This window comes from Acomys minous (assembly GCF_964271855.1).
Source record: "Acomys minous genome assembly, chromosome: 8".
Lineage (NCBI taxonomy): Eukaryota > Metazoa > Chordata > Mammalia > Rodentia > Muridae > Acomys > Acomys minous.
Genome location: NC_140489.1, coordinates 94,404,014 through 94,418,117, shown reverse-complemented (window position 1 = coordinate 94,418,117; position 14,104 = coordinate 94,404,014). Strand labels below are relative to the sequence as shown.

At 42.5% G+C, this 14,104-nt stretch overlaps 1 protein-coding gene across 1 annotated transcript in view; it reads right to left on the bottom strand.

The window, feature by feature from the left end:
• Positions 1-6,783: 6,783 nt before the first annotated feature.
• Positions 6,784-14,104, bottom strand: part of VSNL1 (visinin like 1) — a 112,459-nt gene continuing 105,138 nt past the window's right edge. The window contains exon 4 of the mRNA XM_084793019.1: positions 6,784-8,081. Coding sequence (XP_084649145.1) covers positions 7,884-8,081 — 198 coding nt within the window. The 3' untranslated portion in view covers positions 6,784-7,883. The remainder of the gene's footprint in view (positions 8,082-14,104) is intronic.

Genomic DNA, 14,104 nt, shown 5'->3' with positions numbered 1-14,104 from the left:
AGTACTCTGCGTTCCAGGGCAGCCTGGTCTACAAAGCAAGTCCAGGACAAGCAAACTAAAAACTGCAGGGCATGATGACGCACACCTTTAATCCCAGGACTCATACCACTTGACTCTGGTCCCACCAAGTGTACCCTACCCAGATGTGCCTAGTAATGCCAGGCGTGGTGGCGCACGCCTTTAATCCCAGCACTAGCGAGGCAGAGGCAGGTGAATCCCTGTGAGTTTGAGGCCAGCCTGGTCTACATAGTATGTCCAGGACAGCCAAGGCTACACAGAAACCTTGTCTCACAAAAAACAAACAAACAAACAAAACCCCTAAAAACCAAAAGGAAAGAAAAAATCTGGGTGGTGGTGCATGTGTTGTATCTGATCGAAGTGCTGTGATGAAAAGGAAGTGACCCAAAATGCCTGAGTGAAAGTTAGGAAGGATCATGAGTTCCAAGGATAGCTACATGAGCAAGACCCCTTCTTCCTACCCCCACCCCCATACGAATTAGATGTAGGAATAAAGGTTTAAGTGTTTATAATATCCCGAGGCAGTATTCCAGTCATATCCATAACTTAATGCAGTTACATTTATAGTACATAGCTATTGCTGGTATTCCCAGAAGTGTTAAGTACTTGATTTCCAGTCTGGTGTTACTGGATAGTAGTGAACCTCAGGAGGTAGAGCCTATTGGAAGGAAGTTAGGTTTTCAGGGATTGGGCTTGTATCCTTGAAGTAACCATCATTTCTGGGATGTGAACATGCTCAGGACACCAGTTGCTACGAGTTACTGCTTCAGTGGAACTCAGTTGCCGAGAGTTGAGTTAGATCCGCACCTCAGCTCATAGGATTGCTTTCAGCATTATTTATGCAGTGCTTCCTCATTTCCCGATCATTCCCTCTAGCAGATACTGTCTTCCACAGATGGCCACCACAGTAAACCCTTCCCATGTTCCAGGACCTTGCTTTGTGGAGGGAGACCCCTGTTGCTCTGGGTAGCATACAACTAATGGAATCTGGTAGAATTATTTATTTCCCAGGCTAGATCTGAATAGGCAATGAAAAGAAGTGAAACTCTGGCCAGGGTCTCTAAATGCTCAAGGGCTTTTAAATGAATCCTCTAGGCTCAACAGGAGTGAGCTCTTCCTCAGCACTGCTACAGGAAGATGAAATTGCTCATATGGAGAAGCCTTGGTTCTCCTGGAAGAGGTGTTGTGCCCTTTAACCCACAGCTGTTCAAAGCCTCTGTCTTCTAACACTAGGAGAGATTCCAAGCCAGAAAAAAACCCAAATGACTTGTGCAGTTAAGGGACAGGAGATGATATGAAGACTTTTAAGACATTGGAGTGGTTTGTTTATAGCTAAAGGAAGAGCTCTTGGCACTTGAAAATAAATGTCATAAAATAAAATAAAGTTGAATCTGCACAGTACTGCATAGAAAATGTTACTAATCTAAATGGCCTTGGAAAAGCTATTAGCGGAAACCCATATAGTCTTACGGATGCTTCTGGTGAGGAACATTGAATTGGAGGTGCCAGGATTAGGAACCATTTTACAGTGTAGGAACTGAAGTAACCTGTGAGACAGGAAGTGACACAAAATAAACTAGAATCTGTAAGCAGTATGAAAAGTGCTTTCTGGCCATGCCATGCTGCCTGCAATAAGATGTGAGAGCAGCAAAAGAAAAACAAGCAGTGACATGTGGGACCAAGTTTGTCTCATTCCTGCCAGATATCGACTGCTTTGCAAATTCAGAAAAAGGCTCCAGTGCAAAAGCCAACCCCACATGATCAGGCCTACTAAAAAGGAACAAAAACTGGCCTCAGGGCCCCCAAAGGCCTAAGCCTTTACTGAAAGTTAGCTATTAATAAAATGGCACCTGCATTTTAACTTGGAAAATAGAAATTAAACAAAAACACCCTAGGGTAAGACTCCAGTCTTCTTGGGGGCATCAGGAAGATTTAAAGTAGGTGCTGAAGACTTTCCAAGGGCTTCTTGGGTCTTTACCCTTAAACAGTAGGACTGTTAATGCCATTAAGGCTTTCATTCCGTACCAGTCTTACTGTTAACCTCTTCCAAGACAGTGGAGTTTCTAAGTTAATAAGGCAGGAACTATTGAGGACTGACTTTCCCTGTCTTGGCAGAGTTTGGCTGTCAACTTTGCCTGCATCCAAGCTTGCCCTTTTTTCAGGCAGAATTTTGTCTGGTAGAAATGAGGACCTTTTGCCCAGTGGCTAGTTTGCCACATTTGAAGCCATCTCCATAAGGAGGTTCTTTGATGCTCATCATCTTCTTTGAGGTAGGCTGGGTATTGCCAGGAGTTAACCTGTCTCATTGTCAATGAATCTTTAAAGTAATAAAACCCCCTTTAAATGCCATATTATGCATGTCTCTGGGGTTTTTGAAGCCCTTGTCTTTCTATAGAGTCATATCTATCTGCTGTACCAAAGATGTTTATTTTTGTGATAAAAGTAGACTAGCAATTGACATGACCATGATTTAATTTATTAATAATTAATTTGTAAACTTATTTCTCCTAAACAGCTTGATAGCACTTTCAAAGCATTGGAAGTAAACCTTGTATTATAATTGAGTTATATGGGTACAATAACTCAGAGTAGAAATTATATAATGTGAGGAATAATCTTATATTTGAATTCTATACCGCTGTATCTAGAACTTATTTTGCATCTGTATACAAAATTCTGTATCAATGAATAAAAATATCTTGTGAGTGACAATTGAGGCATTAAGTTGAGGAGAGTAGATTCACTAATCTACTTTTTGTTCTATCTTCCCTGTACGTTTCTATATACCCCCTTCTTTCTTGGCAACCACTTTCTCCAAACAGGATGTCAAATGTCCAGTATGCTGCAAGGAATGCATCCTGTCAGGTCTGATCCAATGTCAGTGTCTGGTTCTTTTGTTCTGAAAGCATATACTTTCTCACAAGCAAATATGTCTGTCAGATGTATTGGGCCAGAAGGCTGAAGAAGATGCTCCAATGTTATAAAGACTATTCAGGTAGAAAACTGTCACTGTCATCTTTTCATTTGGAAAGTTACTAACCTGCACTCCCGGCATACTCAGATAATCAAGTTTACTCCTTTTCAAGTCTCTGAGGGAGTTGAAGACCAGGTAGCTTAGTTTTACAATATGAAGCTCAATTGTTTAGGGGTTAAGATATTTTTAGGTCTAGATAGGTGTTCTAAGTTGATAATGACAATATGTGATGGACGTTGATTTACATTCAGAAATTTAGATGCACCAAGATAGGAAAGATGTCTTCTTCAAGGCTGTCAAATACAAATAGCCAAAACACTAAGAATGTAACATTTATATAATTCCTGATTGTGTCACGGTTCTTCTTCCTATAGGTAATCTCTCTCTCTCTCTCTCTCTCTCTCTCTCTCTCTCTCTCTCTCTCTCTCTCTCTCTCTCTCTCTCTCTCTCTGTGTGTGTGTGTTTGTGTGTAATATAAAAGTCTATGTTCAAAATAAAATAATTAAAAAAATAAGTTGTTAGTAAGCATGCGAGGGCCGGACAGACTGCTCAGCACTTAACCTCATAACAGCTCACAACTGCCTGTAACTACTTCTAGAGGACTTAACACTTGGCTCTGTGTGCACCAGGCATACAGCATGCACAAATACACCACATATAAGCAAAACATGCAGTATACTTTTAAAAAGTTTTAAAAAGAATTGTATTTACTTAAAGTGTTGGTAGTTGTAAGATTTTACATGTGGACAATAGGCTGGAGCCCCTCGTCAGGAAGCTTAGAAGATCCACTTAGCTGCATTGTAGAGCTGCCATTGATTAGAAAAGCTGTGTGCCTTTCCCACATGATGCGTTTATTGCAATGGTTCAAAGCTCAGCTCACCATTTTTTTTTAAAGATTTATTTATTTATGTTGTATACAATGTTCTGTCTGCATGTACACCTGCAGGCCAGAAGAGGGCATCAGATCACGCTATACATGGCTGTAAGCCATCATGTGGTTGTTGGGAATTGAACTCAGGACCTCTGAAAGAGCAGTCAGTGCTCTTAACTTCTGAGCCATCTCCCCAGCCCACAGCTCACCATTTTATGTTGTGTGTAAGGGGAGATGATGACGCTGTTGGCACAGTGGATTTTGGGTCTAGAATGGTACTCGGTGTGCTGCATCTGAGGAGTCTAGGTGACACTGGGCCTCAAGCCTGACCCCAAAGTCATGGCATGAAGCTCTTACAAATTCTTGGGAGGCACACTTCATATGGGATCTGGGATGTGAGCTCTGGCCAGAGGTTAGACTGGCATATTTATTTTGAAGGTGATGACAAAAATCTCTCATGCTATATATTCTCCAAGAACTTTGCTTCACCTAATAGGAGAGGATGTGGCTTTCTTGTAACTAGTAACTGAGCAAGTGACACAGAAAGGAAGGTAAAAATTCCTGCTTAGCAGGAAGCCAAGATCACTTTGTAGTGTTAGCTACTGCCAGGCTACCATGTTATAAAGAAGTACAAGCTAGTCTTGAGTGAAGTCTTGAGGTTCCCAGCCAGCCTAAAGTGTCCCTGGGGCCCATTCCCGCTAAGTAAGTGCAAGTGGCTTCTATGACTCCAAGCAAGTGTCAGCCAGCCAAACACTTAACACATAAGTTGATACAATGCTGTGATAGGGGTTGAGTTATTACAGAGTAATAGTAATGAAACTTCCTCGACTGCCACCCACCCTTCACTCAGTGTGACTCAACTCCTTTTGTGGGTTGCCTTACATTTGTGCAGATACTACGCTGTGTAGTCAGTTTTATTCTTCTTCTACCCAGCATTTAAGACATTTTTTCATGTTGTACATACCTAGTGGCCCTCTCCAGCCCCTGTATAGGATGCCAGGCTGAGGTATCTCCTGTATTTTACTTACCCAATCCTGTAACAATAAGCCAAGAGATTGACTACACTACCTATACCATAAACAGCCATCACAGGTGGTGTGGGACATGTCCGCATAGGTCCTTCTGCGAGTGTTTTTATTGGGTGGGTGGTGATGGCGGTACATGGGGCTGGACAATATGACCAGAAATAGAAATGTCACCCAGGGGGCACAGGCGGCTTTTCTTCAGGGTCAGCTGTGCCAGTCAATCTATACTAATCATAAAAAGAAGACTAAATAAGCAAATCAGATTCTTTTGTTTGTTTTTTGAGACAGTGTTTCTCTATATAGCCTTGGCTGTTCTGGACTCTTTTTGTGGACCAGGCTGGCCTTGAACTCACAGCAATCTGCTTGCCTCTGCCTCCTGAGTGCTGGGAATAAAGGCATGCTTCACCACGCACAGCCCACAAATCAGATTTTTTTAATTTGTTCACACAGCTCCTACATTTTGTAAAAAGAATTAGTGGGCCTGTGGAAGGACTTGATTTAAATATGTTTTTGATATCTTTCCCTCAGTTCCTTCCACTCTGGTCCTTCTGGGTGGCATTACTTCACATTGTCACCTCACCACCCTCGTGTAAAGAGCCACCACCATATCCCACCCCTCCCCCTCTTCTTATCTTGCTGTGTTTTTCTTCTGTCCCTTGGAGTTTGACATTCATGAGCATGTATGGGCTGTCTCTAGACATATTCATAAGAACATTGTTGGGTGCATTGTAGGCAGTCAGTGAGGATTTGTTATGAATGGGTCACCAGGAGCCAGGTGGCACCCCCAGTTTACCCATACCTCTTACCCATGGTAGTGGGAGAGGCAGAATCTCAGACTTTGTCTGCCCATGCTTCTTCCTTACCATGCACAGGGCCTAAAGGTGCAAGTGCTCCTAGTCACCCACAGAGATGCTCTCTCTCTTGGGGCAGAATTTAGGCCTCTTGGTGTGTATGAGTAAGTAGTAAGCTTTGCGTACAGTTACTTGTGAAATGAATTCAATGGATGGAGTCATTATACCCTGGCTAGTGTCTTTTAGTAGTCCTAAGTCAAAGAAAAATGGTTAGGGAGGAAAGATGCACTCAGTAAAAGTGCTTTGAATCAAGGAAAGAATGCTGCAGTGTGTGATGAAAGTAAGCCCTGGTGTTGACAGATCCAGACTGTGGTCCATCCCATTCTGTCAAGTCCTCAGATCCCAGGTCCAGCAGACAACATCTGTGGGGGTGGGGGTGGGGGTGGGAAGTAGTTTCCCTTTTGCTTTCTACAGAAAACATTCACTGAACTCATATAAAAGTCCTCTCTACCCATTTTTTATACATTGGCTTGGAGCAATGAAGCATTTTCCTGTAGGTCACCCCACATTCTAATTTGTCTAGTTAAAAAAAATGTGTCTAATGTTTTTGAAATGTTGTTTTACTTGTTTCTTTATCACCTTTTTTGTTGTTGTTTGTTTGTTTTAATAAACTGGATAGTAACTTTAAAAAAAAAGTAAGCCCTGGATCTACACACATTATTTTAATTAAACTAATTTGTGAGGTTTGTTTTTTGGTATGGTCACAATGGCTGTCCCTGAAAGGCTTGATAGCTGGTGTGAAAAGCAAATCTAGAGGTTTCTGTCAGAGGAAATTCAAGTGTACTCCACTTTGTGAAGAAGCCGAATGTCTCCAGGCATGGTCTGAAAATGCCAAGCCGATTTAGAGTTCTGGATGACAGTCCCCCCACCCCCCCACCCTCCAACACACACACACACAAGGTCAGAAGGATCTGCTTTCTTTCATCATGAAAAATAAAAAGTAGCACAATTTTTGCTTCTAACTTACCTTGGAGGGCCCACTCGGCCACTAAGTGTGGCTCCATGGAGAGCTATCTAGAACATAATACATTGTTGGCACCAAAGTCACACTGAGATAAAGTTTATTGTCACATAATGAGCATTGTTTTCCAGAATGAACAAATTTCCTGTTTTCTTTAACTGTTACATGCCATATTAATTGTCCCTCCCTAGGCGAGGGGCTGGATGAGAAGTTGGAAAGTGACTCCCCCTGCCCCGCCCCTTTCATTCTTCCAATTCCAAAGATGTATGCTTAAGGGTAGGTTTAGTAAGTCATTGCTAGCTGATCCTATTATGAATATCGAGCTGAAAATTATAAATTTATAAGTATTAGGGAAATAAATCAAATGTTAGAAATTTATTTGGGACATCTATTGCCACCTTCTGGAAGCCTTTGAAATGGCAAGCAGAAATCAATACATTCCCATCATTATGATTTTTACTTTCAATAAATAATATTCTGTTCTATAGATATAGATATATATATAGCTATACTTAATGAATGAGTTGTTTAGCAGAATTTTAAAGTTTTATACTGCATTCATCCAAAACAGCTCTTTCCAGATTGAGAGGTTACAAATGAGGTAAGAATTAAGGCAAACCCAAAAGGCATGCAAATGTACATTTATATTCACTGATAATACAAGCTGTGTGGGGGCCAGACAGGGAGCTAAGGGCCCATCCTGTGCGTCTGTCCAGTACTATTTTACAGGAGAATGGTGACACAGCCCATAATTAAATTACATTACCGTGGGGGGGGGGGGGAGTCTCAGTGCTACTAACATTATATAATCAAGGAGACACAAGCATTAGCAAAACATGTACAAGAAATCATAGGACTGTTTGCAGCACGCTTCTGCCCAGGCTTTGGAGGAAGATGTACCTTAATGAAATGATATTACACGTATCACATTGTGGCAGGTTGTTGGTTTTGTTTTATAATATATGCTTTTAAAATTCATTAGCAAATGACATTCTCATGCACACAAGTGTTTCAAACACAAGAAGCAAGTCCATTTATAGGTAGTCCAAGCAATTGTGTGTGTGTGTGTGTGTGTGTGTGTGTGTGTGTGTGTGTGTGTGTGTGCGCGCGTATGTGTGTGTGTGTAGCTGCAGACGGAATGGAACATCAAGACTTCTGTGCAGTCCATTGCATTGACATCAGCTCATTTCTGAATGTCGCACTGCAGAAGTAATACAATGGAAGGGTCGCTTTTTGCAGCTTCTTTGAATTCATCCAATGTAATCTGGTCATCTTTGTTCTTATCCATCTTGCTGAAAATCTTGTCCACTCGCTGCTCAGGCGTGAGGCCATCCTCATTCATTTTCATCATGATCACAGTGCCCACCATTTTGTAGATAGCCTTAGGGAAAAGAACATGGTAGATGGCATTACAGGAAACCCAGGAAGCCAGAGAGCTCTCTCTCTCTCTCCCTGTCTCCCTTCACCTAATTAGGTCCTGTTTATCCTCCCAAACATAGTTTCCCTTTTCCATAAGAGGTTCACTTCCCGTGCTTTAAGTTCCCATGGCAACCTGTACTTCTTTCCCCAATGGAATATAACACACTCTTTATTATTGTGCTAGATAGTTTTCTGTCAACTTGACATAAGCCAGAGTTATTTGAAAAGAGGAACATCCGTTGAGAAAATACCTCCATCAGGTTATCTGTATGGCATTTTTTAAACATTAATGATGGGTGGGATGGACCTAGCACACAGAGCTAAGTGCCAATCCTGGTCAGGTATTTCCTGGGAGGTATAAGAAAGCAGCCTGAGTAAGCCACGAGGAACAAGCCAGTAAACAGCATTCCTCCATGGCTTTTGCTCAGTTCATACCTCCAGGTTTCTGCGCTTCTTGAGTTCTTGCCTCACCTTTTCTTAGTAATAGACTATTACTTGGATGTGTAAGATGAAACAAACCATGTCCTCCCCCAGTTGCTACTGGTCATGATGTTTTATCACAGCAACAGAAGCCCTAACTAAGGCAATTACTGTAATTGTTTTGTCTTCCTCACCTGAGACTACATTCCATAAAAACAGAGACCCTGTGTTTTTCTCACTTCTTCAGGACTCAGCACTATGCTTGTCACATAATAAAGCTTCAACAAATATTAATTGGAAGAAACAAATCCTTTTAATTTGCTGGGGCAAGAGACATGGAGTACAAGAAGCACCAAGAAGGGTGTTGATAAGGAGCGAAACCAGAGAGGGATGCAAAAGTCAGATCATAAAGTTGGCTTTTAGAGGCCATAAGGAATTTAAGTGGACTCCAGTGCAATTCTTAAGTGGTTTTCAATGAGAGTAATATAACCAGACATGATAATCTCGAGGCCAGTTAGATGGAGAGGATTTGTTGATGATGACCAGGTTTCTGAGTAGAGGAAGTATGTAGGCCAGCGCTAAGAGAAAAGGTCATGGATTAGGAAAGGATCAGGAAAGAAAAATGACATCTTATTTCAGATATTCTGAGTGGTGGGTGGGGATGGCAGTCAACACACACTAGCATTGGGAATTGGTAAGGGACTCACAATGTGTTGTTTTGGGGAGACAATAAAACCTAGCTCGCAAGGAAGTTAGTTCAGAACAACCTGTAGGTTAACACGAGCGGAAGGGCAGAGCTAGAAGAGTCCTCCGGGTCAACTAATCATACATAATTAATTCTAAATACACGCGCTTCCTAGATAGACACCGTTTTCGTTTGTGAAAAGTGCCTTAGAGTGATAAGTGCTCATTGCTGCCAGCACTTGTCATGAGAACATGCATAATGACATTTGTAGCTTCCAAGTGGGGACAACACCAGTGATCTCAAATTAATAAACAGGATGACACATCTGTGCAGTGGGACATGTTAGCAATGAAAAAAAAGTTGCAGATGGATAAACCCTAAGAATCAGAAATGTGGACCACAGCTGCACAGGACACCAATGCCGCATGCATGCACACGCTTCCATTTATGTGCAACATCAGATCCATAGAGACAAAGTGGCCTGAGTCTCAGTTGACAGGAGATATAGTGGTTTGAGGGGTCTTACTAAAGAACAAAAATACTTCATTATTGCATTATAGTGAGCACACCCTGCCCCCCTAATCTTTAAGGTATATTGTTTAAATGGGTGGATTTATGGCCTGCAAATTGCAACTCAATGCAGTTGTTTTAAACATGCCTATTAGGGAGGTTAACCCGTTAAAAGAGTACCTTATTTATCAAACTAAGATGTCCATTGAGAACTGGGTGTGGCGGCACATGCCTGTAATCCCAGTACTCTGGGAGGCAGAGGCAGACGGATCTCTGTGAGTTTGAGGCCAGTTTGGTCTACAAAGTGAGTCTATGGTAGCCAAGGCTACACAGAAAAACCCTGTCTCAAAACAATAGCAACAAAAAATGTCTATTGAGATAAGATATTGTGCATGTTCAGTTTTACAACTAGATTGTGTTAATCTATGGTGGGAAGAAAACAAAACCGAAAAGCAAACAAACAAAGACTCTAGGTCTTCAAAAGTGGCAGGCTCCAGAAATTCCACTACATTAGTAGACGGTGCTCAAGGGAACGTCAGAAGAGTCTGTTCTTTGTGCCCCCAAATTTAAAAAGAGACAAAAGGGCCATTTGCTTGTAGCTGTACTCTTCCTCTGTAATTTAAAAGATGAAGCCAAAAGATTTCTCATGAGGCAAAAGACATGAAGCAGCCAGTAAGACAAGTGTCCTATTAATAACATAGTAATAACAAATGTAAACACTGGAGGCACATCTGGGCACCTTAGCAGCAAGTCTCATGTGGCCAAACTGGGGTCTCATTAATGGTATCTGAGAATATGACACCCAAGAAAGGAAAAATTTCACGAAGTCCTACACTCTATGTCAGTACAAATCAGAGAGGGCATGCCAGACTTCAAACTAACTCCTAACATGTCCCCAGAGAACCTGCAGAATCCTTCTCTATCATGTGTTCCAGGAACATTCCCAGCATGCATCAGCAAGTTTCCTATGAACCTCCCTGAGGAGGAGAGGGTATGCTCATTCATGAAGAAATAAGTTCTGTTTGTCTCCCTGTGTAGACTTGTCAGTCCTGTCCTCATCACTCTATTAGGTGTGCTTTTCCTTAATGGAAAGGATTAAGAGGTGTGGCCTTGTTGGAGGAGGCGTGTAACTTAGGACAGCCTTTGGTGTTTCAAAAGCCCACACCATTCCCAGTTAGTGCCCTCTGCCTGGTGCTTGGAGATGTAGGCTCTCAGCTACTGATGCAGCACCATCCCTGCCTGTTGCCATGCTCTCTGCCACGATGGTCATGGCATCTCATCACAGTGATAGAAAGGTAACTGAGACAGGAAGAAACTAGGTCACAAGGCCGCACCTTCCTGAATGGGATCAAGGTCCTTATAACAGAGGCCCAGTGAGGCAGTCCACTTCCGTCATTTGAGCACCTAGTGAGAAGACCCTGCTGGAGCAATAGCTCAGAGGTTACGAGCACTTCCTGCTCTTCCACGGGTCCTGAGTTCAATTCCCAGCAACCACATGGTGGCTCACAACCATCTATAATGAGACCTGATACCCTCTTCTGGCCTGCAGGAGTTACATGCAGACAAGACACTGTATGCATACTCAATAAATAAATCTTTTTTTTTTAATCTGTTAAAAAAAAAAAAGAAAAAGAAAAAAGACGATTCTGCATAGGCCAGGAAATGCTCCTTCGCTAGACACAGAATCTGCCGGAGACTTGATCTCAGATGTTCAGCCTCTTGACTCTTGAAGATTATGTTTCTGTTATTCATAAAACACCCAGTCTATGGCATTTTGTTACAGCAGCCTTGTCCATCATCATGCCAAGCCACAGTGCACTTCATATAGTGGCTAGCCTTTGCCAATAAACTAGGAAACTGGAGAGTGCTTTTAGATCCTACAATGGCATTACAGAACTGGAATTCTCCCCACCCCCTTTCTTTCTTTTTTTTTGTTTTTGTTTTTTCAAGACAGGGTTTCTCTGTGTAACAGCCCTGGCTGTCCTAGAACTCTCTCTATAGACCGGGCTGGCCTGGCACTCACAGAGATCTGCCTGCCTCTACTTCCCAGTGCCAGGATTAAAGACATGCTCTACCAGGCGCCGAGGAATTCTTGAGAGGAAAGGATTGCAGATGAGTCTCTCCAGGTGTTAGCAGAGGGATGGGGCCTCAGGCAACAGAGTCCTCCTCCCCTTTCAGGAGGTTGCAGTCTTAGCAGGAAACTAGCTAGCACCATGGCAAAGAAGACCAGAGAGGAGGGAGAGATGCTGAGAACTCTAGAATCTGCTTAGGGCTCTGCTAGGATGCAGATAGAGGATGAACTCAAAGGAGAAGCTCCTGAGCAAGTGCTGACTGGCTAGGGAACCTTCTAGTTCTGACCAGCCCCGGTAGAGGGAGCTTGCTGAATGCCTGAAACATTCAGGAGCAGGGCTACTGCCCATCTTACTTGAGAGGCAAACATTGTTCTTAGACTCTTCTATATTGACTATCTCTTTGACCCAACCCTGTGGCTAATTCACTAACATCTTCTAGCTTTCCAGATCTAACTAATTCGCAAAGATGTATCTATCCTTGGTGTTCTTTGGTGTTCTTGGTGTTCTTGGGATGAAGAACACTGATAGGCTTTTCTAATTTCTTTTTTCAAGACTGCATGTTCCTTCTTCTTTGAAGGTTTCTGTACTTTTTAGCTCTGTTTTTTTTTTCTTTGATCTATTGGTCTTCCATCATCATCATCATCATCATCATCATCATCATCATCATCATCATTATCATCATCATCAATGTTCCTGTATGTGTGTACAAGTGTACATGCATATGTGTGCTTTAAAATAGAGATGTAAAGATAAACTTTTGGTGTCATCTCCAGGAATGCCATTCTTTCATTGCTTCTTTCAAGCAATTCTTTCATAATTTGAAGCATTTCTAATTGGCTTTGAGCACATCAGCGAGGCTAGGCTGGCTGGCCTGCAAGCCCCAGGCACGCTGCTATCTCCATCTCCACACACTGGGATAACCAGTGTGCACCACCGTGCTTGGCATTTTTACGTGGGTGCTAGGGATGGAACTCAGACACCCATGCTTGTGAGGCAAGGCGAGACCTCTGCATTTCTCAGCCCTGCCATTCTCAAGCTGCTTTTCTAGTTGTTCTTCATGTTTTTTTCTAAGTGTTTTCCTGCCTCGGGGCTCATTCTTCTGAAAGCCCCCGTTCTACTTTCTACTTCATATTGATTATATGCCTTTGCTCATTTAAATGCATGGGTGAGTCTGATCATACACCAAAAAGGTTCTGTTCTATTCATCCAGAGCGGAAAGAGCTCAGTTACTATGTGGGGTCATTAATAGAGACCGTAGAGTGGGCTCTGAGGTCAATAGGAAAACTAACCCTGAAGAAAGCTCCCTTTTGAACTGCCCTAAACTAGCTTTAGGGGACCACACCAATGCACATGCAATTTAGCCAGTTTTCAAGCCAACTGTCCACACTCTGAATAAAATCAGTAACACACAGATAGTGTCATATGGCATTTGCAAACAAAAATTATTAAGTGAGCAAAAAAGGGGCACAAAAATGTACACACCCCCTACCCCAACCAGATGAGATAGCTCAGCTGTTAAATTCACAACCAAAAAGATAAGGGATGCGCAAGGTTAAAAGGAGAGATGGGGCGCTAGGAAGAAGAAAAAGAGGACTACCCAGGTGGCTGAAAAAGAGAAGATTCTGCCAGTGTCCAGAGAGGCCTGGTATGACCTGGGGATCTTAGTGCTACTGCGGCTCATCTGGACCTCATAGATTGACCTGATGCTCTCCAGATGACTATGATTGGTTTCGTAGAACACCCATGGCCACAGCGGATCATGCAAAGTACACTCTGTAAACCATGTCTAAACAAGACAACACATGTCCAAGCCACAGAAAGTCACAAAAGCACGTGTCCCCAGTACCTTCTAATACGGATGTTCTCAACCTGTGGGTCCGCAACCCCTTTTCGGGTCACATATCATATATCCTGGATATTAGATATTTTCATTACGATTCATTAGTATAAAAATTACGATAACGAAGTACCAAAAAAAAATAGTTTTATGGCTGGGGGTCACCACAGTATGAGGAACTGTATTAAAGGGTCCTAACATTAGGAAGGTTGAGAGCCGGTGCCTTAAAATGAGTGATCAACACTTCTTTAGCAATCATGGTTTATCCTTAGCGTTGTTGATCTTTTTCAAAGATGGAATTTGTTGGGGGCATGGAATCACAGAGGCTTCTTTCTTCTCCACTGTGTTTCAGTACCCAGTCCAGAGTGAACCATGCTTCCGTGGACCCTTCCTGAATCGCACTGTCACATCCCCTGCCCCCATGAGTACTGACAGCCTATGCAATGGTTAGTACTCACTGC